This window comes from Uloborus diversus, chromosome 10, assembly GCF_026930045.1.
Source record: "Uloborus diversus isolate 005 chromosome 10, Udiv.v.3.1, whole genome shotgun sequence".
NCBI classification, from domain to species: Eukaryota; Metazoa; Arthropoda; class Arachnida; order Araneae; family Uloboridae; genus Uloborus; species Uloborus diversus.
The window spans coordinates 100,492,286-100,516,860 of record NC_072740.1 but is presented as its reverse complement, the minus strand read 5'-3'; the positions used below and the strand labels follow the sequence as shown (position 1 = coordinate 100,516,860).

The 24,575-nt window shown below is 33.2% G+C and overlaps 1 protein-coding gene across 1 annotated transcript in view; it reads left to right on the top strand.

The window, feature by feature from the left end:
- LOC129231112 (multidrug resistance-associated protein 1-like) overlaps positions 1 to 24,256 on the top strand; it is a 130,604-nt gene extending 106,348 nt beyond the window's left edge. The window contains exons 25-30 of the mRNA XM_054865359.1: positions 2,866 to 2,967; positions 7,010 to 7,156; positions 14,933 to 15,091; positions 15,194 to 15,360; positions 17,600 to 17,794; positions 24,053 to 24,256. Of these exons, the coding sequence (XP_054721334.1) occupies positions 2,866 to 2,967; positions 7,010 to 7,156; positions 14,933 to 15,091; positions 15,194 to 15,360; positions 17,600 to 17,794; positions 24,053 to 24,164 (882 nt within the window). The 3' untranslated portion in view covers positions 24,165 to 24,256. The remainder of the gene's footprint in view (positions 1 to 2,865; positions 2,968 to 7,009; positions 7,157 to 14,932; positions 15,092 to 15,193; positions 15,361 to 17,599; positions 17,795 to 24,052) is intronic.
- The last annotated feature ends 319 nt before the right edge of the window (positions 24,257 to 24,575 follow it).

The following is a 24,575-nucleotide window of genomic DNA, read 5'->3' as shown; positions in this document are numbered from 1 at the left end:
GCTGCGCTTAAAAAACAAACATAGTTCAACTGATTTTGTTTTTTAACCGATTGTTTAAATGATGAACAAGTGCTGCGATCTAAGCGATAACAGTTCAAGCAGCCTGCGATAACGAATTGTATAAATTTTCGAAAACAAAGACTCTTCAATATCTTATATCTTATATACTATTTCTGTGGATTATTTTTCTGTCGGTATGTGAGATCCTTATATTTTATTTCTGTAGCCTGTTTTTTGTTCCTACGCGAGATCTTCCTCAATTCTTGATCGATTTCTCTGATTTACCCCTCATTTTAAAGCTTATCGAGCTGGCTAATGACAAAATTCAGACCTACGGTCGAAAAATCAATTTTTTGGAAACGCCCCTTGCTCTTGCATAACCTTGATGTAGCCTGTAGTTCTTATGCAGATTTTTTTTTAATTCAAAATTCTAACACAATTTCCCATTTTTTGCACCATTTTCAAAGTACCACTTTCCAAAATATATAATCAGCTCAGACCAGACGAGTGACCGAAACAATGGTTCCATGCCTTGCCTTCAATGTTCGAGTCGAACCGAACCATTACCGCCCTATAGCCAGGGCATGAGCCCTGGCTATAGGGCGGTAACTTACTGAATATACCTGCCTATGCTTTCAAAATTCGAGTTGAACCGAACCGTTGTTTCGGTCACTCGTCTGGTCAGTGCTAATTCTGTATTAGCTACCAGTTTGTTTGGCACTCTTGGCTTCCTTAAGAGGTTTTCCACCTCCAGTTCAGTCACTCCTATGCCGGGCTGATGAGTGCTAATGAGTACAAAATTGTAGTCCTCGGCTGAAATTGACTGAGCTGGCGGTGTATTTCATGTATTTCTGCCTTACCCCTGGCTATAGGGCGGTAACTTACTGAATATACCTGCCTTTGCCTTCAAAATTCGAGTTGAACCAAACCATTGTTTCGGTCACTCGTCTGGTCAGTGCTAATTCTGTATTAGCTACCAGTTTGTTTGGCACTCTTGGCTTCCTTAAGAGGTTTTCCCCCTCCAACTCAGTCACTCCTATGCCGGGCTAATGAGTGCTAATAAGCACAAAACTGCAGTCCTCGGCTGGAATTGACTGAGCTGGCGGTGTATTTCATGTACAACACTTATAGTTTTGTTAATATTGAAATTTTGATGATCAGGTTGACATTTTCGTGGAATTGCCCTGAAATGATTATCTTGATATTTAGTTTGAAAGACATTGATTAAATTTAACATTTTGTACCTCAAATTGGTTGTGAAAATGTATGAATATGACAGTAATATAGTATAAAGAGAAATGAGGTGGAAAAAGTCCACAATTGCTCAGTTTATTTTCATTTTCAACCCTATCTTTGTGAAGTGTAAGTAAACACTTTTGTGAAAAAGCAAAAAAAAAAAAGTTATAAAAAGTTCACATTTGCAGAAAACAGCAGACATGTGTTTCAAGGTTATAAGGAACCCTTTTTTCAATGCTTAAGAAGTGAGCTTATGTATAAATTGATGTCTTTTTCATCTAAAAGGCATTGGAAAACGGTTCCTTGCAACTTCAAAACTCGTGTCTGCAGTTTCCTGCAAATTTGTGCCTTTTTATGTTGTCTTATTTTCTTTTACTACTTGTAAAAGTTTTTTAAAAAGCATGAAAGATAACTTAATGTATCATTAGAAATCTCTAAAAAAAATTTAAAAAGAGAAACTGAATTTAATAAACATTGAAAACTAAAATTTTTGAAAGTAGGATTTTGAGATGGTAAAAGTGTCCGTCTGTCCTTCTAGTAACTTTAACCCGAGATTGCTTGCGCGACCAAAATGAACAGGAGTGCTCGTGCAATGTATCTCTTACCCGAGGAGGTTTTTAAGTATTTTTGAGTTCAATTTTTTTTTTTTTTTCAAAAAGGTTGAAAATGCAAATAAGAGATAAGACTATTTTAAGTCTCTTGGAAGCATTGCATATGCTTTAGTTCAGAACTGTAGTAGAAATACTCGTGCAGGGTATGATACACCCATAGAAGTCAATTCCAATGAAACTAATTTTAGAATGTCCCCACCGTTTCTACCCCTTGAAGGTTATGACCTATGGGTCTGCTACTTAAGGAATCGTCCACTTCCAAAAAAAAGGTGGGGAGAAATTTGATTGAAAGCGAAGATGTGGGTATGTCATACCCTGGGCGAGCAATCTCAGGTTAAAGGTAATAGTCTGATTCAAACCATAGCTACATAATATATGTGCACGCCATGCGTGGATACATTTGATAATATGCAGATACATTTGCTCTAGATATTTGCATTAGGAGAAAATTTTTAATAATATCCATATTAAACACTGATTGCCTTCGGAATTTGAAGATAAATTAATGAAAAATGTTCATTATCTAGGTCTACAGGTGAGTTTCAAGGGCCTCTCTGGAAATTTTTCAAAATTGAAGTTTTTAAAATGCGATTGTCGGCCATTTTTGGTAACAGAGAATTTGATAGCATTAGAGGTTTTTTTTAAATTTTATTTATGTCCTAAAACAATATTTGCACGTTCTTTAATGATGCTGTTCGGGAGGGAGGGTCAAAGGGATTTTTTTTAACATGTTGTTCAGAGAAACATCTTTTTTTTTTCTTCTTTCAGGAAAAAAAGTTGTGCGATTTTTTTCCCCCTCCTTCTGGGCAATTTTTTTTCAAACCTGCGTTTCAGGGGGAAAAGCTTTTGTCCCCAAAACTCCCCCCCCCCCAAAGTTATGCCACTGGGGGTGGGTGATTTTAAGAAAATAGTCATAGCCTTTTTATGAATAGTTTTTGTGCAGAATTCTGAAAAATAGGTAGTATAATTTGCGACTGCCTATTGGGGCTTGATTAAAAAAAACCTTGTATATCTCCAGGTTATGGATGCTTTGATGTGGTTAGTACGTTCAAATACAGAATTGGAAACCAGAGCAGTGTCTGCAGAAAGAGCAGTTGAGTACACACAGCTGAAATCAGAAGTAAGATTGTTGTCAAGCTTTAAAAATTATCTTATGTTTCCTTAATAAGAAACTTTCTTCTTCAATATTGTCTTTTGAAATCCTGTTTACTTCGCTTTCTTTCCTCATTCTAAAATTTTGCTCTGTATATGTATTCTCATTGAAAAACTAATACTTTTTTCATTGTCATGCTCATATGTTTCTATGATTAATATTGGTAGACTTTCCTAATTCTTTCGAAATTTGTCTGAGTTAGTGTTCTGAAGGTACGGGTCAATATTTTGAAAATTGATTATTCTTCCCAAAATAATAACGATTATTGATTGTTTTGCTTGAAGGGGAGCTGCAAGTTTTGATGGACAAAAGTTTAATGCTTGGTTTGCTTGTAACTTGAAAGAATCTTTGTCATTCAGTCATCTACAGTGTCATTTTTAAACAAACTTGTTGAGGGTAGAACTTTTTTATATTATGTTTTATTAAGGTCTATGTGTAGATTTTGTTTCAGGAACCTTTAAATAATTCTTGCGTAAAAAATATTTGATTCAATATCAAAATAATTCTAAAAGATTACAGATCCTCAAAAAATAGATTCCGCATTTGTCGATTTAAAATATTTTGGCACTCCAAACAATTATTTTGGTAAGAACTAATTTGTTTATAACTAAGCGTAGATGTCTTTTTCTACTTTTAATTAGTATTTTCTGATATTCAAGTTCATTACCTGAAAGTTGGTGGTTATAATCCCAGTAGCAGCAACAGCCCGATGCTGTGATGCCTCTCATAGATTTTTGAGGGGGTCTGCAGACTATTTCTGCATTGGATTTTTTTTTTTTTTACTTTTTGCATGAATTTCTCAAATTTAAAGCTGAAAAATACAGTTTAAAGTAAAATAGAAAATTTTAAAAAACAAAAAAAAAGGCACTTAAATCTGTGTCTTAGTTACTTGTCTTACCTTAGTCTACATGCGTCTTAGTTAATTTTATTTTGAAGCTTTTTAGCCTTTGTTTTACTCTTATTTTTTTAATTTAGCATCTTATTTTAAAGCATTCCTTTTTGCCTATTCATAGTAAGTGTTAGGACTAATCAAATGCTGGTCTTCCTTACTGACTACCTTTGAGTTTTTAACTGGTCGCTTATTGAGAAACATTCTGCTACTTTGTTCATAATTATCCCATTTTTTACCAGAATGGGATAATCATAACCATGGAAAAATTCAATAAAATAAATGCAAGAGTACACTAATCCCAACTAAGTTTTTTTTTTTTTTTTTTTTTTTTTTTTTTTTTTTTTTTTTTTAAGTTGAAACCAGAAAGGTATGAAGAAGTACTAACAGAACAGCAAAAATACTCCATAAAAAAAGTTAGAAAAGGATGAGAAGACAAGAGCTAGAATGGAACTAGAGAAACCAGAAAGGAAGCAAATATAACTTGAAAAAACTAAAAGTGAACAAGTAAAGAAGACAAAAGAAAGAGGAGATTCTGAAATAATAAAACAAAAAGGGGTTGAAAAGATCCTACATTTTTCATCTTCTGATTTAGACACAAAAATAATGGAAATTTACAGCACCATTAAGTGATCTGTGTCTCAAATCGGAACATCAAGAAAAAATTATTGTCTGATACTAACAAAAATTTAAAGGCAGTATCTTAAGTTTATGTCAGTTTAAAGGGAGGTGACAGCAAAACAAGAGTAGGAATTTTAATGAGAGCAAAAGCAAATGACATTTTAGTGGTCATACTTGCTCCATTATAAATCATGTGGATATATGTAACAATAAAAGGTGTTTATAATTCCCAAATATTCGAAATTACCCTAAATTTATTACTTTTTTTAATTTTGTTTTTGGTAGTGTTTTACTCCCTCTATATTTAATTATATATGCATTTTTTAAGGTGATGTAAATTTTTTTTAAAAAGTCGGAACTGATCATAATTATGCCCACTGGCCCTGTCTAAGATCTTTTCCTTGCATGTTGCTTCATTTCTTTTTCTATTAAACTGAAAAACATGCTTTTACTGAGTCATTTTGAATATTTTCTTTTCTTTCTTTTTTTTGAAATTTTTGCTATTGATACTTTTTTGTGCATTAAAAAAAGCAAAAAATTCCATAAGATAGGTAAAAAATTCCCCCTTAATTATAATTCTTTGTACAGTTAGAAATTCGTTAAATTTTTTTTGTACTTAATCCCTTTTCTCTGCCCCCCCCCCCCCCCCCCACGTTCTTCATGAGAGTTCATTCAAGGCTAAGAAGTTCAAATTTTTAAATAAGCATTTTATTTTGTTTAGTGTTTATCTGAAAATGGTCACTTTTCATTTTAAGTATGTAATTTTGTAAAATAATTTTTTTCATGTTAATTTATTTGTTACATGATGCTGTACTGAACTTATTCCCTACAACATGCTTTGTTTCCCCAAAAATGAGACCCAATCGAAAAATAAGCCCTTAGCATGGCTTTCTGGGTTCCCTAGTTTATATCCTGCCCCTTAACTAAACCTTAATTAAGATCATCATTGATTTTGCAGAACTAAAATTCCAAAAGTTTAGTTTTTAAGCTATCTTTGTCCACTTTAAAGGGAGGACATGGACCCCTTTAGAAGACATGGTTGTATTGAAAACTTGGTTCCTTTTCATAGCTGTCAACTTGTAAGATTTGGCCTTACAATGTCAGATTTTTGGAGGTATTATAAGTTTGTAAGATCTTATGGCATAATTGTAAGATAATTAGGTTTTAGATATCTGGTATTGCTTTTTTTTTATGAGTTTCCTGTTACGTTGCTTCAGAAGAATAGAGAAACTGCAGATGAAGAGCCTAAGATAAGCTCCAAAAATGAATTTCGCTCTGTACAAATAGATGATTTTCCCGATGTTGTGCTAAAAAAGGAGAGGATGGATAAAAAATAGGCTGCTTTGGAGAAATTAGTTGATGTCATTGGTTCATTGAAGTATGAAAGGCTCTCCTTTTCTATGCTTCCCATTCTAGTCATACCTCGCGGCAATGCAGAGTGCGAAAGAATATTCAGTAGTGTCAGAAAGGCACGGACAGAGCTGTGCAGTTTTGTCTGATAATAACCTGGATAACATTTTAATCATTAGGAACTTACAAAAAAAAAAAAACTATTGTTTTGATTAAGTTATTGAATTAAAATTTTTGAATGTTGCTAAGTCAGCAACTTAAGAAAGCGTAAGTTCCAGTGAAAGTAGTTTCAGCAAAAGCAGCTGACTGCATTAATTTACAAAAGAAAAAGTAAGATAATGCAGCAAGTTATTAGTTGCTTCCAAAAGAATATTTTTAAAGATTAATATTAAATGATACATATTATGGAAAAATATTAGACAATATTTTAAAAGTGCACACTTGTATTCTTAAATTTTTAAATGCGAAGGCCTGCCTTTTTGAAACTAACTGCTTGTTGTAATCCTATATTTCTCTTTTGTGAATCCAGTTTTTTTTTTTTTTTTTTCTTTGATTAATAACAAGTAAAGATTTGAAAATATAATGCTTTTAGTTTTAACGGTTTGTTGTGTGTTGGTTGAAAAAGTGTACAAATACACCCACAGCATGCATTGTAAGATTTTTAAAGTTGATATGTTGGCAGCTATGCGATTTTTCATGTTTCTTTATCCTGAATAAATGTGTTTTTTGAGCACAAATGAATATATGTTATTGTGCATAAAAAATAAGACATCTCCTGAAAGTAAGCCCTAGCATATTTTTTGCAATAAAAATTAATCTAAGAATGGGTCTTATTTTCTGGGAAACATGGTAGGTAGATTTTTCATTTTCAAAAACAGTGTATATTGTCATGTGGTTGAAACTTGTTTACAGTAATTAAAATGTTTACAAAGAGCAAACCCATCATTTAAAGTTTTCTGGGGGACTAAGGATTTATACTTTATTACATATATAAATGCATATGATACACAATGTTCTGAAAACTAGAATGGCTGTTACCTCCTACTCCCACCCTTCTCCCTGATGATGGGCCTGATAAAGAAACTTGCATAATTTCATGTAGAATTAACATAAAGATGAATTGTATTTACATACAAATCTAAATTTTAGGCTGCTTGGACTATACCAGATAAGGATCCCAGTTCTGACTGGCCACACGAGGGCACGATGATGTTTGATGATTACAGTACTAGGTATCGTGAAGATTTAGACCTTGCCCTGAGGGAAATAACTTTTGATGTTTCTTCAAATGAAAAAGTAAGTTCTTTGGTTCATAGAAAAACAACTCTAATGTGACTTTTTTTTTCAAAGGAATGTTATTACAAAACTGCTGTGAAATTTCTCATTCTTTGTAAATACTTAGAGAAATAATACTTTTTTTTTCATATTCATATGCTTAAACATCCTGCTACAAACTGTTTATTTTTGAAAATTCTAGTCAAGACACAAATTTTGTAAACAAAATACAGTCAAACCTCGGATCATCAAACCCTTAGGACTGCCTACAAAGTCATCATAGCTGGAGGGACGTCTTCACTCAAATAATTTAAAAATACCTAGTTAAACAATATTTGAATAAAATTACATTTTGAATAAATTATTAAATAGTTTGTTATTGTTAATTGGATTCAAAAAATGTAATTTTGAATTATTGATGGACAAGGCTGAAATCAGAGGGAAAAGTAATTTATTTTTTTATTTCACTAAAACTTTCCAAAATGAGTCTACTTACTTTTTGAATTACAATTTAAACAATCGTACTTTCTACAAAATTGATTTTTAAGTGAAAAGATATTCTGACAGCTAATCCCTACCCATGGAACATGAAAGGACGCTGCGTAATTTTTCTTAACTTTTAAGGTTTTGTTTATTTTTTGTCAATCTAAGAACAGGCTCAATAAAAATAATGTTCTATTTCTCGAATGGGAAAAGCTTACAACTACCAACTATGGCTGAATGCTACAACTATAGTTTTTCTCTTCCCTTCTGACTTCTTTAGTCCACTTTTAAAATCCATTTGTTTAGGATTCCTTTCTATTGTCCCTCATGTCAAGTGCTAAATTCTATGGTTTTCAGAACTTACATCAACTGCCAATTCTTCAGGTGGCATGCATGGGCTATAGTAACAGATCACTTATCCCTGCTCAGAAATTCATGCAATAAACTTTTCCAGATGTTTTCAATTTTTATAGAAAATGTTTGAAAAGAAAAATTTGATCCTGTCTAAGCAGCCCAAAATGTTGTGGTAACCGGACTTTCACAATAAAACAGTTATAAAATTTGGAGCTACTGAACATCAAAATTATATGCAACAAGTTAGGTACTTTCAATGAGGGAACTTGATAGTATACAAGAAAAACATTATACCGTAATTTGTGATAAAAATATAGAAAAACTAGCTGACCCAGCCATGCGTTGCTGTGGCTGAGAATGGAAATAATTTTTGCTCATTATTTTTATACGATCAAATTTATATTTTTAACAAAACTGTAAAAAGTTAAGTCTACTTTAAATCACAGGGAATTGAGAATGGTCGTGTTTGGCTAAAGTAGGACCTTATTAAATTTAGTTAGTACTAACTAAATTTTCTATAGTAAAAACATTACTTACTATACTTACGTTTAGTAAATTTAGTAAGTACAGTAAAACCCCTCCTAACGAACACCTCTCAAGTGCGGACACCCCTCTTATACGGACAATTTTTAATTCCCCGATTCCAAAGCAAATAACAATATTAAACCCCTGTCCTACGGACACCCCTCTATTGTGAAAAAAAAATTGTCCTGTTAGTGTCCGCATTAGAGGGGTTTTACTGTACTTACTTCGCCAAAAGTGAAAAATAGCTTGAAAGTGGTAGGTAAAGCACTGGAATGTTGAAATTAAGCATTAACCAACATACAATTTTTGCATGTACATTTCATTCATCTAAGCTTTAAATATAGTTTTTAATCAATAACTTCTCAAAAAATCTACTAATAATTTGAAAAAATATAAAAATGGAATTTTACAAATAAGGTAGATAACATTAATTTCGATCAATTGTCTTGATCATTTTAAATTATTAAAATTGTAAATTATCTTTGTACTAAAATGTTCACAATATTTTTGGTTAATCTGTCTTTTGCTAAAACAAATAGATTTGACTGTTGTTCCACACATGAGTAGGTGATATGTAGTTGCCCATGGGAGAAACACCTATTTTCCAAGTCCAAACTGCCATTGTTTGGCCTTGAGATCTATTTATGATTATCACGAAAGCTAAGCAAAGTGGAAAATAAGGCCTTCTAAACTGCATTGGAGATTCTGACGATATTAATGGATTGCATGGCAGCAGGATAATTTCTTTCCCGTCAAAATTGTTGCTTCAAGAACATTCCCGATGATGCTTTTGATAACTATATGTGTATATTCGCAAAATCTAGGTGGGTTTAAATTGTGGAGAAGATTAATTGGTGAGTCAATTTTCAACTGGAGATTGTGTGGTGTCATTCCTGGTATATCCAGATAATTTAAAATTCAGCTGGAAACTTTATGGATTTGTTCTTATCAACAACTGTATCAATTTATTTAAATGACTTCAAGTTACCGGGCAACAACTGTTGCATCTAAAAGTTAATTGTGCCTGTATCAACGTTTCTTGCTTGCAAAATAGCGAGATTACAGAGACAATTATGATTTTAAAAAATTAAATATGTCCAGGAATACACTCTTAATTAGTTCACTTTTCGTCTCAATGGCAATTCAGAAATTGTCTGGCTATTTGATGTATTGTGTATTTTGATACAGTTTAAATTTCCAATACCTAGCAATTGCTTAGAAAATACTTTGCGAATGGATCATTTTGCATTTGTACTCGCATGCTCATGGTCAATCGCATCATCTCGACATTACACTAAAAAACGATTGTTTTAAGTAGAGTGAAGTCGTTGGTGCTGGGTTACTGAAATCATTGTGGCTGCAGCGCCTCCCGGCTCAAATACAAGCTATTTTGGCTACCTCCAATGATGAATTAAATAAATTGGTTGTAATGGGAAATAAAATTGCAAATGTAACATCTAGCAGTGAAATTCGTTCTACACATATGAAAACAAAAGTTCCAGAAGCAAGGCTCAATGACTGTATTGCATACCTGCAGGCGCAAATTAGCGAGCTTTTGCTTAAAATTGATAGACTGTCCCAGGTCAGAAGGTCCAGAAGCAGGAGCCGTGGAAACAAATCCCATTCGCGTTCTGTTAATCAGGAAAATAGGATGTGCTGGTACCATTACCGTTTTAGGGAAAAGACTAAAAAGTGCATACAGCCTTGCAGTTATAGGCCGGAAAACTAGGGGGCCAGACATTGTTGGCGACTGACGTTAAGGGCCAGAATAATTGCTGCCTGGTAATCTATGATAGGCCATCTGGGCTTAGTTTTCTCATGGACACTGGCGCAGAAATTTCTGCCGTCCCTCCTCCGTGCATAGAGCGCCAAAAACCAATCTTTACTAAATTTGTTAGTAGCAAATGGCACAAAAATAAATACCTATGGTACGCAGAATTTATCTCTGAATATTGGCTTAAGAAGAATTTTTCCGTTGACTTTTTTGGTAGCTGATGTATCTAGACCCATTTTGGGTGCCGATTTTTTGACCCATTACAGGCTAGTAATTGACTTAAAATCAAAATCTCTTAAAGACCAAAAAACTACTCTAACATCAACTGGCAAAATTTCTACTGACGATACACCATCTATAACACCTTAAAAATTGTCTCTAAATTTTAAGGATATAATTCCTGAATATAGTGATATTTTTGATGATGCTGAGCAGTCTCCTGTTAAAGTTCAATCTCAGGGTGTCACCCATGTGATTGAAACAAAAGGTCCCCCTGTAGGTGCCAGGGCACATCGCCTGACCTCCGATAAACTGATTGCGGCTAAAAAAGAATTTCAAAATCTAATTCATAGAGGAATTTGTAGTCCTTCTCAAGCCGCTTTGGTAATGGTAAAGAAGTCTGATGGCTCTTGGAGACCCTGGGGTGATTACAGGGCCTTAAAAATGCTCATACCATTCCGGATAAATAACCAATTAAGACATATTCACAACTTTTCCTCAAATTTGCGAGGGAAAACTTTTTTCTACCCTTGATCTCAAGCGTGCTTATCATCAAGTGCCTATGCAGGAAGAAGATAAGCAGAAAACTGCTATAATAACTCCTTTTGGTTTATTTCAATTTAATTTTATGACTTTCGGTTTGCGAAATGCTGCGCTGACTATGCAGCGCCTGATGAATAATGCACTTCAAGGGTTAGACTTTTGTTTCGTCTACATTGACGATCTTTTAACTGCTTCTTCCTCCTCGGCACAGCATTTAGATCATTTAAAACAAGTTTTTGCCCGCTTACAAAACTTTGGTTTAGTTTTAAATCGCGAAAAGTGTTTTTGCAGCAGAGCATTTGACTTTTCTTGGTCATAAAATAGATATGTACGGCATTACTCTATTGCCCAAAAAAGTTGAAACTATCGCGAATTTTCCTCGCGCTAAAACAGTTCAAGAACTAAGCCGCTTTTTAGGCATGCTTAATTTTTTCCGTCGGTTTTTGCCTCAGGCAGCTCGGAAACAGTTGCCGTTGCAAGAAATGTTAGGAAAATGTAAAAAACGCGACAAGACTCTACTTAATTGATCTGATGAATCTGCCCAAGCTTTTCAAACTTGCAATGATCATCTGAAACAGGCTACGTACCTAGCACATCCTGATCCAAACACTGCAATGATTCTCACAACATATGCGTCCGACAATGCAATTGGTAGCAGTGTCCAGCAACATGAAGGGGATTCGTGGAAGCCTTTAGGATTTTTCTCATGAAAACGGAGCACAGCGGAGAAAAAGTACGGTGTGTACGACCGGGAACTGTTAGCTTTTTTTGCAACTATCAAATATTTTCAGTATTTACTCGAAAGAACTCATTTTGCTGTTTTGACAGATCACAAACCACTTACTCTTGCCTTCAAACAGAAGATTGAAAAATTGTCTCCTCGTCAAATAAATCACTTGAACTTTATTGCACAGTTTACAGTGGACATTAGACATATAAGTGGGAAGGACAATATAGTTGCCCATAGCATCTCTCTTATCGAAAGTATTTCTACCTCGCCATTGAACTATGAAGACATTGCTCATAGTCAGAAAGCCAATGATGACCTTGATGAATTACTTAAAAAATCTACAAGTTTGACTTTGCAGAAGATGCAGGTTCCAAATACCGATGCAGAGCTATACTGTGATGTTTCTACTCAAGTCATCCGTCCTTACATTCCGAAAACGCACAGATATCAAGTCTTTCGAAATTTGCATGACCTTGCTCATCCTGGTGTGCGATCCACGGTTAGATTTATATGTAGTCGTTTCGTCTGGCCCAATATGAAGCAAGACGTAGCAAAGTTTAAAAGATCCTGTGTGGCTTAAAAGTCAAAAATTTTTTGCTATGTGCACGCACCACTCTCGGAGTTCAAAGTGCCAAATTGATTTGTCCATATCCATGTGGATATCATTGGTCCACTTCCGTCATCACAGGGATTCACCTACTGTCTCACAGCCATTGACAGGTTCTCCCGATGGCCGGAAGCTATGCTACTAGCTGATATTTGTGCGAAAACAGTTGCTCAAACACTATATAGCGGTTGGATATCTCAATTGAGAGTACCACAGCGAATCTTGACTGACAGAGGTTCGCGGTTCAGAGGTGAAGTTTTTCATTCTTTGGTCAAGAGTTTTGGAATTCATATTTCGCACACCACAGCCTACCATCCTCTGGCCAATGGCACAATCGAAAGATGGCATCGGACATTGAAGGCTGCCATTAAGTGTCACACCTCAATTCATTGGTGTCAGCATTGCCTGCAGTTTTGCTCAGACTTTGCACAGTGTTTAAAGAGGATAGCCAGTGCTCTCCAGCAGAAATGGTTTATAGTGAGAACCTTTGCCTACCCAGCCAATTTTTCGTGGAGCAGAATTCACAGTCTGCTGAAAATAATTCCATAACAGAACTTAAAAGTCACATCCAGAAGTTGAGACCAATTCCGACATCAAATCATGCAACACAGTCTACTTTTGTCTATAGAGATTTAAATGTGTACCCATGTTTTTCTGAGAGTGGATGCTCACCATCCTGCAACTTCCTTTGCCCAAAAAATCTCCTTTGGTTACACGTACTGGTCGGCGGGTACATTTTCCGACTAGGTACCAGGACTTCGTGTCTCAAAAAATTACAGATAATTTTTTTTCTTTTTTCGGAAAGGGGGATGGTGTGGCGGTACTAGCGCCAAGCCGCTCACTATTTTCAGAGAAGTTTTCTAATCTTGAATCTGACAACGCTGCTCTGCTGGCAGATGTTGTTTTGATTCCAACGGTTGTGCCATGCGTTGACTCGCACAAATCGACTAAATAATAAAATAATAAATTAAATAATAAGGGGACAAACGCCCCTTATGTCTCTTTAAGTGAGTCTCCAAGAGAGAGCATTTCCCTGCGAATTGCTATTAGTGTTTGTCCCTTTCTCCACTGAAAACAAATAACATTTCGCTGCTCATAAGCTGTAGACGTCTGAAGATGGACCGTCATCTTAAATGATTGATAGCAGCTCTGCTCTTCCAAGCAAAAAGCAGATACGGCTGGTACGGTTAAAGGAACTGTCACTGCTGGTAATGTATATGTTCATTTTGTATTCCCAGCCATATTTTGGCTTGAAAAATAGGCGCAAAAACTTTTTGATTTGCCCTCGTAGCTGTGCATAGTAAAAATTAACATGATTGGTATTTTTTAATTTTCAAATTGTTAGCATTATATTTTGAATTACATTTTAGGAAAGTATAATTTAAATTGAAAGTATAATTGATTCAGAATATGAAATAAATCTACAATTTTTCTTACGAGGCTTTTAAGAAACTGGTAATTACATTAGATTTAAAGATACATCTAACAAAGCTGGTGATGTTGTTGGAAACAGATGAGCGATGTCCAGCTAAATCCTCATCTTCCAAGGTTTTCATTTGTTGCTACTCATCCTTCAATTTTTCTTTTAGTAGACAACTTTGTTATACTAAAATTTTTCAACTTATTTTTTTGATATGCTAGAGCACTGCATGTTGTGTTTAAAAAGCATAACAAAGAAAAAAGGAAAGAAAAGCAAGTCACTTTTTGTGTAATATTTGCTATGTTAGTCTATGCACTGCAACAACACGCACTTCAAAATTCATTGTAGGAGAGAAAATTTTGTTTTATTTATTTATTAATTTTCTTATTTAAGTTTTTCACCAAATCATGGTTTTAAAAAACATTTTCTTAAATAAAAAAATATATATAGATTAATTTTCATTCTGTCTCCCTCCTCCCCTCAAGAGGTTTACATTTGCCAAAGTAATCTTGATTACTCTGTTAAAAATTAAAGCACAGTCATTTGTTCACTTATGGTAAACAATTGTTTTGGGCATAATTCTTACTACAACCACGCTTCTGAAAATTCTTTGGAATTAAAAAGCATGTTTAGTGCATATTTACACTTTATTTGCTTTCTATATTTCTTTTTTAAACTTTTTTAAAATTCAAGTAAATCAGACAACCTGATGGTACAAAATTTTAATAGAAATTGTTGAATTACATATTTTGAAAATATTTTTTTGTAATGAACAATGCTTATGTGAAGCCAAAGTAATTTTCCTGAACTATAGCACAAAGTCTTCAGTCTATGAATGTGTTTACAAAAAATGGACTAATCACTTTGTATGCTGCTATGTCATTTATGCACTTGCTTTAAAGCTTTTCCTTTCCAATTTTTATTTTTTATATCTCAGAAAAACCAGTCTTGTTAATTTAGATTAATAGAAGTCTTTGAGCTTAGACAAGGTAACATTTAGGAAGTTTTTCAAAATGCCTCCCACTTGACTGCACATTTTCAGATTATTATTTGAATGTACATTTGGAACAATAATGAATAAATTGTGTCTTGGCATGTAAAAATAAAAATAACGTACTCTAATGCATCTTTAAAACTTACAGGTTGGAGTAATAGGACGCACTGGGGCTGGCAAATCATCTGTTACTTTAGCATTATTTAGAATTATTGAACCTGCCAGTGGAACAATTTTCATCGATAATGTAGACATTGCTAGTATTGGGCTTCATGCTTTGAGATCAAAACTCACAATAATTCCTCAGGTGTGCTTTTAACATTATGGAATCAATACATCAGTTCTTTTCCTTCTGAGTACTTAGGGCTTCATTCTTTATTTAATACATTACATGCATTTTGTTCTTTAGGATCCTGTTCTGTTTACAGGAACTTTGAGGTTTAATCTTGATCCAAATGATGAATACACTGACGAAGAACTTTGGTTTTCTCTGGAACGATCTCATTTGAAGAACTTTGTCTCGGACCTTGTGGAAGGTCTGAATCATAATATTGAGGAAGGAGGGGGTAACTTGAGGTAAATATTGTGCAAACACAAAAACACCAGTTTTTGCAATTGTATGTAATAATTTAAAACTTTTGAAACAGAATACAATAATATTTTTAGAATGATGCAAGGCAGAAATATTTATTATTAAGTATGTAAATTTGTATGATAATTTCAGGATACATTGGAGCAACTGCAACACAGTTTGAATTACGTCAAATAGATATAACTAGCAGTGTTCCAAACTTAAATTTTTAGAAGGGAAAGTTCTTAATGTATCGAGTGAAAGTAAATTTTACCGAATGATAAAATACAAGCAAAAACATACCTACGTCTAATGAAAGGATGTTATGACTCGGTAAATATGAAGTACAAGCTTTGGAATCAGTTTTGTTCAGATCCTGAAATCCAGGAAAACATTTCCCCAATACTCTTTGTCAAGAGTTTGCATACATGCTACACGAAAACTAATGAACTCAAACTGTCAAAAATAGTAGAGCATATTAACAACCAAAAGTACTTTTAAGTTCCTAAAATTTTAGGCTTCTAGTGTGATAAAATTATCTACAACCTAAGCCTAAACATGACAATTTGTTAGGGCAGTTAGTATTTCAAGCTCATTTTTTTATCCTTATCTGAAAGAACACCATAGAAAAAAATCACTTTGATAGGAAAAATATCTCCTTTCTGATGGTACTCACAAAAAGAAGATGTAAGGTGATAAACTTATATATATATATAATTACTGCATATTGAAATAGCTAATTTTGATAGCCATTTTGGATGACAATATCTTTAAAGAACCAATATTTATGCTCTACTACTGTAACCCATTAAAAACAAGTAGTTTGGCAATAGAATTATGAGCCTTTGAGTTATTTTTGCTCCGACTTTATGACAACCAGAGAAAAATTTTCCCACCGCACTATTTCATAAGTTCACACACTTGCTACACAAAATCTATTAGCTCAAACTTACTTATTCTAAAGCTTGGGCTTTCAAAAATACTAGAACATATTAACAGTCAAATTTTAAGCTCCCAAAGTTTCAGACTTCTTGTGTTATAAAATTTTCTGCAACCTTAGCCTAGATATGGCAGTCTCACAAAGCTGATCCGCTATTTTGAAGCATATTTCTTGGGAGATTCTAGGTCTGCTGGATTTGTATCTCCGAAGCTGAAAATTTGCCTAGGCTAATTTCAAAGACATCTATCTCTACACCTCTATAAAATTTATCCTTCCCTTTTATCCTATTCGACAAATGTCGAGCTGGGACCACTAAATCATTTGACATGGAATGAGCCTAGTTGTATTATTTGAACTTAATGGCAGGTATGAAGCCTCCGTAAGTTGCTATGTTTTAAAGTGTGCCTTTTACAATGAAACACACAGTGAGACAGTTATTATTGAAGTTTAAGAAATGATTTTTATAGAAGTTGTTGAAGCAAACTACAAATACTCTGATTTTATATTATTTTATTAAATCCTCGAGGTTGCCACAAAGAGCTTGTACAAAAAAGAAAATGAAAGTGCTGCTGCAGGAGAAATATTTGAAAAAACTGGAGGATTTGCTGTTGTATGAGTTACAAAACTGTGTATTGCAACTTTATGTAACATTATCTTTAAAAAATGAAATACAAAAACAGGTTAGGATTTATTTTGATTTTTGATCTTTGTTTTAAATAAAATTGTGAATATTTTCTTTAACCCCCTTGCGGTTGGCCAGTACCAGAATTACATGTTAAATGGACGAGATATTTCGTCAAGAACTGCAAGGTGGTAAATAAAATAATTTGTACATTCTTATGATCAAAATGAAAGTGTTGCTGCAGAAAAAAATATTTGAAAAAACTGGAGGATTTGCTGTTTTACGAGTTACAAAATTGTATATTGCAACTTAATATGTTAGATTATCTTTAAAAAATACAAAAAAAAAAAAAGAGGGCGGGGGGTAGGATTTATTAATATTTTTGATCTTAGTGTTTTAAATTAAATTGTGAACATTTTCTTTAATAAAATAACTTGTACATTCTTATGATTGTATCAGTTTATCTTGATATTATTAAATTAATTAATATATTGTAGGTTTTCTGTACTATAATGTTGAGTACCAAAACTAGTGATCAGTCGACTTACAATAGGTCAAAGTTTTTTTTTTTCAGTCCCTCTAGATTCAAATTATTATGAATTGACTGGGTATTTGTATGTCATTAATTTATTAATACATATGTTACTAACTTTTATTAATGAATTGATGTATTTATGTTTAGTGCTGGTCAAAGGCAGCTCTTATGCCTGGCCAGAGCTCTTTTGAAGAAAACCAAAATCTTGGTTTTGGATGAGGCAACAGCTGCTGTAGATATAAACACCGATCAGCTCATTCAGAATACCATCAGAACAGCCTTTTCAGATCGTACAGTTATTACGATAGCTCATCGACTAAATACTGTTATTGATTATGACAAGTAAGATTTTAATGTTGTAAATTAAAATATTCCCTATAACTTTTCGTTCAGGATCTCTAGTATCTATCTTTTCTACTCATTTCACTACAAAGTATATCTGATTTGACACTTTTTATCCTGAAAAAAAAATTATCATTAAATGATCACAAAGACACTGTTTTTCATATACTCACCAACATTAAAAACAGTTGTTCCATTACGAAAGAGAATGCATGATAGGTCTTTCCATCATGCAACACCTTGGTGGGGAGTTGCATGATGGTGGAGTTGAAGTCATTAGGGAGAAGTGGGTTGGTCAAGCAAGAATAAGCCAGCATGTTAATTGAAGACATATGATAGTGTGTTATCTTAGTAGCAGTGAATCAGAAAAAGTATATTCAGCCACTTTAGCTCCATATGACAAAGAGCCACATCTTTATTAGAAAATCAAGCAATCGGATAAAGTGCTTCTCCCAGGAATGTTCAGGAGGGCGCTGTGCTCTGCCCCTTTTAAGTTAACCTTCCTTGCCCCTGTGAAGTTATAAAACTTCATCACAGAAGCAAACCTTTTTTTAGAAACATACCGATTCAGTAATGTCAACAGTACTGACAGAAAAATTCAACCTTTTGATCTAGAAATAAGCAAAGAAATTTAATAGACAAAAACGCTTCAAGTGCAAAAATTATTTTCTAAGGAGGAAAGAGGTAATTTTTGGTTGTTCAAAAAACCAGGTAAACAAGAAGAACTAGTAAAACCATGCGGAACTCCACACTGTGCTTCGAATCGTTTCATAAGGCATTTCACTCTTTAAAAATTTCAAAGAAAGAACACTATGAAGAAGAACCGAAAAAAGTAAACAGAAAAAAGTAAGCGCACATGAGAAGGCATGTAATTTGAAGACAGCAGTAACAAAACCTTGTTAAATACAACGTTGTGATGATTTGATCATCGCTCACCTTTTGGTTGTATGTATTTTCAATGCAAACATAAATATCATTAAAAGTGTGGCTGAGTGACTCGTGATAAAGCAGTAATTTTGCATGTGAAAAAACAGGTTGTGGTAAATACAGTCCTGTCCATGTGAGCATCTGACAGAAAAAAAGAAACATTAAAGAGATATTTATTGGCACGGATTCGAACTGGCGCCATTCTGATTAACAGCACGACACTCCAACAAACCTAGCAATTGCGCTTTCCTTTTCGAAGACTACTCATTGAAGGATCACGTAATAAAAAACAGCAAAAAAGTTTTTTGCCAAAAAAAAAAATAATAATAATAATGCGTCTATGTTTTGTCATTAGCCAGCGTGATGCAATTTAAAATTATTCGTTAAACATGGAATTTGATTAAAGAATGAGGAAGATCTCACATAGCGATTGAAACAAACATTCTAGAGAAGTAATACATTCGATTGAATTTAAGTGTCCGTTTTTTAAGTGTAATTTTTCGAATGTGGACAAAATGTTTTTTTTTTAAGCCGAAAGCAGAGTAGAGGAGTTTCTTACTAATGAAGTTGATAATAATTTTAATGTTCTATATCGTATTCAAATAAATAATTAAAGGTTTACTGGGTGAAACTCGTAGTTTCAATTTGGCGTAGTATTTTTTCATTTATACAAAAGTTGAACACTGCTATTAGAAAAATCTACATTTCAGCATACAATGAAAATGTTTTTTTGCACAAAAAGGATCCCATTGATGTAAATCTAATACTTTTTTATGCTTACATTATGCTTAGTGGTCTAGACGGAGACAAAGCTTTAAAAAAAGGAAGAACACCCTTCGATTAACAGTCAACTTATCTGAAAGATAACTGTAGCCTGCATAAAGGAGTCGAAACACCAAGTAGCATTTCCACCGCATTTATTTTATTATGTGTGTTATCTGTTATGAGTACATGTAATGCTTAATATTAATGTAAATTTGCTATTATGTCGGACAGCCCGAGCTTGCCCGAAGTTCAGATAGTTTATAGCCGCACGCTCTACGGAAAAAAATTATCAATTTAACCAAACAACGAAGTCCATCAGTGCTTTTAAGCTTTATTAAAAAAAAACACACACACACACACACAAATTAATTTAAATGTTTTTTTCTTGTCGAAAGGGACTCAAAAAATTGGAAATTGTATTAGAACTTAGCTTTAAAAAAAAAAAAATTGCATAAGAACTACAGGCTGCCGGTCGGTTTTACAACAGCAAGGGGCGTTTCCGAAAACTTGATTTTTAGACCGTAAGTCTATTTTTTCCTTTAGCCCGCCTAATAAGTTTTAAAATGAGGGGCGACTTTCTTCAAGAGATAAGAAAGATCTCGCATACTGACAGAAAAATAATCCACAGAAATAATATATAAGATAAGATATTGAAGAGAAGTGTTTTTATTTTTGAAATTTTTTTAAATTCGTTATTGCTTGGATAGTAGCACGTGTTCATCATTTAACAGCACGGTTAAAATACAAAATAATTTGAACTAAGTTCTTTTTTAAGCGTAGCTTTTCAAATGTAGTAAAAATGTGATAGGCTATTTGTTTTTTTTTTTTCAAAAAGAAGAAAAAATATCTTTTTCCTTTCAAATTGAGGTAGTATTTTTTTTATTTGTACAAAGAGTCAAAAACTCATTACAAGAATCTCTATTTCAATATACGATTTATTATTTTCTTCTGAACAAAAATCAATTCCATTGTAGCCTGAAATCTTAAACCTGATACTTATATTTTCGCTTATATTATGCTTTAATTTTCTTACTGGAGCCAAAGCTTTAAAAACGAAAAAAAAAAAAAAAAAAGCCTTACAATTAAGAATCAATTTACCTCTATGTTGCATCAAGTTTTTATAACAGCAAGGAGCGTTTCCATCTCATTTATTCTATTCCCTCATATTTGTTATTCATTGTTATTGAGTGGTCATGCAACGCACGATATTTCGCTAATTTTTTGATGCAGATTGTCCGGACATGGACCCGAACACTCATTCTCCTGGTTACCAGTCGAACGCTCTGCCGAGCAAGCTATTCAGCTCTACCGGTCACAGTGCAAGTTAAAGTTATAAATTTAACTGAAAACCTCATTCTGGTTCTTTAAAACAGGTTTTTTTAACAGAAAAAAACTATTTTTAGGCTGTGGGTCAATTTTTGTCCGTAGCCTGCACGATAAGCTTTAAAATAAGGTGTTAATCAAAGAAATCGATCAAGAATTGAGGAAGGTCTCGCGTAGAAACAAAAAATAGGCTACAGAAATAATATATAATTTTTTTTGTTAGTCAGTAATTAATCTTAAATTCAGAGAGTTTACTTCCTAGTGAGACATGAGTATTAGTAGTTCAAATATGTGAGGTTTTTTCAAGATAGGTAGTCGCAAAATATAAAAACTGAACATATCTCATGTTTCCTAAAACATGCTCATGATTGCATACAGCTAAAAGCCTCCTCCACATAATCTCAAGAATAACTCAAAAAAAGTAAAAGGAAAACCTCCTCTTTCACACTTGTTATAAAAAGTTTCAGACAGATAAACCAACCAAAAATATGACTTATTTGTTGACAATTTCTTACATTTTGGAAGCCCATAAAAGTAACAAACTTACTAATTTTGTTACTTAAATTGATTAGTGATAAGAACTTGGCTACAAAGCAGCTTATAGAAAGCAAAATTTTCTGCACTGCCACATAGAGTTCACAAGGCATAATCTAACTGCCGGAGAAATGCTCATGTTAGTCAACCTTTTCTCCCTGTTATTCGAAGAATCCTTTTTCACTTATTTAAATAATATTTCTTGCATGACTTTTCAAAAAATTTTTAACTTTGCAATCACTCTCCAAAGGCACTAGAGAAAATGGCTTGGAAGCATGGATGGCAACAAGTTTAAAGGTTTGATTTAAGCAAAATCAAAGGAAAATGTTTTTGTAGGTCTAAATTTTTGGAATCTCTTTAAAGACTTACTGTTTGAAAGTAAAATGCTTTTGAGTTTTAAAGAGGCCTAAAGGGTTTTCAAAGATGTCGTCACAATATTTCTCGAGAACTTCAAGGAGTCCAACTTGAAATGTATCACGAGAGAAATGTTAACAAAATTCAAAAACTTGGGTTGTGCAATGAGTTTGAATGTGCATTTTTAAACCCTCAACTGAACTGCTTTCCACAAATTGAAGTCAGTTAGTAAAGAACAGAGAAAAACATTTAATTATGGTATCAAGGAAATGGAGCATAGATACTAAGGTAGGTGAATGTTGAAATGATGATGAAATACTGTTGGATGCTACAGGGGGAAGACCTGTTTACACCAAGATCTTTTATATCATGGTAATTGGTCTAATGAATGCAATTTTAAGTAATATAAGAGTAATGCAAATTCAGCAAATCCTTTCCAATTGTTTGATATAGTAATTAGTTTGTAAATAAAACATCGACAGATACTTTGAAAAGACCTTCTTTTCCCCAGAAAATGTCAAAAAAGACATTGCTCATATATTTCAGCCATTTTGTGAAGCATCAGTACCTGATTAAGAAAAATAGAGGTCACTCTTAAAATCAGCACACCAAATCCTTTAAAAATCATTAAAGTATAGACGCTTTTATATGACTCATATTTTGCAAGCATGTGTTAGTATTTAAATCAAGGAAATAATTTGCTTTGCACACTAACATTTTCATTAAAACATACAATTTAGTTTTCCAGATTTACAGTTGTGACAAAGTGAAGGAGGCATGATGTTACAGCGTCACTACTTGCCTTGGCTTAATTGTAAATGCAGTTTTCTATATTTCAAAAAAATGTTGCAAAATTACAAAAGACATACTGAAAGAACTAAAGCAGTTTTAGCAGACTATGAAAGGGCTGCAATAGAAGTAAATTCCAAAAGAGGTGAAGTTTAAGGAAAGCTGAAGAACTGCTCAATGTAAACTGAATTTTCCTTCTTAGATATATGAATAAAAAGGAGAGTACTAATATGGAAGGAAATATTGAAATGGGATATAAAAACCCACGCATAATATTCACACCTAAGCAGGAGATATAGCTGTAGAAATATGCCAAACAATCAACAAATCCCCTAAAACAGGTAAACATAGTCAAGGTCACAACTCAACTAACCAGAGCTGCACTATAGCACTCAAGATGATGAAAATTGCTTATGTCTAGTTTGCTTGCAGCAATACAAAGTTTCTAGATCCAGAGAAGACAAGGTGCAATGCATGACATGTGAAAGATGGGCTCATGTCAAATGCATCAATAAACAACCTTATGATATTTGTTTGAATTGCAAATCAGAGGCTGAAACAAGCAATGAAAATGAGTGATTACAAAAATTGATAGTTCTGTGCAATATGAACCTACATGTTGAAATGAGTCAAAAATCAATATAGCTGCAGATTAGTGTTGTGGTTTGTTTTATTTCTTTCCTAATAAGCAATCTTTTTAAGTGTCTCTTAAAAAAGATATTACAAGTGCTAATAATTAAACTATTTTATTTTCTTGTGTTAAGAACGCGTCATAAAGGAAGAAATTTCTTTTTCTTGATTTAAAACATGCCATTTAATTGCCTTTCTTACAAAATTTGTACATATTACAGTGAAGGGGCATACACAGAAATTTTGGGGTCCATCACAAATGACTTTTACGGGTTACTCTCCATATTGGTTACTCCTATGTCCCTACATATATTTCACTCTTCATTTTTAAAATCTCATGCCCCCTTCAGGCTCAGACCTGGGACAACAGGTGTGACATCCCCCTCCCTGTGCACCCCCTGTTGCATTATATTTGTATGTGTATAATTTGTATGTATTGTAACAGGGCAAGTTGTGACAAATTTCAAGGTTGCACAAAATTCATTTTATGTGATGAAAAAATTTATAATGTTGAAAGTAGTTTGATAAATACATGATTCAAGATTTCCTCTAATGATATGATACACTAAACTTTTATATGGTCGAAAAGGTCACTGTTAGCCCCGGTCTCCCCTACTTCCGATAAAAATATTACAGTATGCTTTGTAAGTTTTATGAACTTTTAAAAACTTTTTGTGTATCCTCAAAAAAAAATTTTGTGAGACACATTTCACAATAGCACTAATATGTATCATGTATTTGCTCTATGTTTCTAAATTCTTAAAATGTTCTATCATCTTCTGTTACACAGGAACTCTAAAAAACATCAAAGTTGAAGCAAAAAATTATTTAGATTTTAGTGCATTAACTTGTGTACTAAGTGTAGAAATTGTTTCATTAATTTTAGCTTGAAGTTTTCTTTCTGCATTTTTTAACTAGAATGTTATAATGTTTTAGAATTGTTGTTATGGATTCTGGACAAGTACTGGAAATTGGGAAACCATCTGAGTTACTACAAAATACAGAATCAAACTTTTATAAAATGGTTAAAGAAGCTGGATTAATATGAATTCTTAATTTGACTGTTGTTATTAATTACATGTGTGATAATGCATTTAATTTATTTCATCACTCATTGAGCTTCCCGAATTTGTTGTGATATTAAAGACATATTTGCTTTTCAACAAGTGTAGCCTCCTTTTTTAGATAAAAATTTAACTTTAAATATACAATTACAGTTGTACCAGTTTATAATCAAGTTAAAGGGATGAAATAAAAGTTTTTCTTGCTTTTTTTTTAAATTTTGTTTTAAAAATTAAAATATCAGGGTAAAAAATGAAGGGGGATCAAAGCTATTACATTATAGTTCGGTATATACAGCTTTGCTATAAACAAGTACAACTATATTACATGGGATTTGTAATATTTGAGTTCTTAAAAGAGAATTTAGGATAATAAATTAAGGTCTTGCATTGTTTCA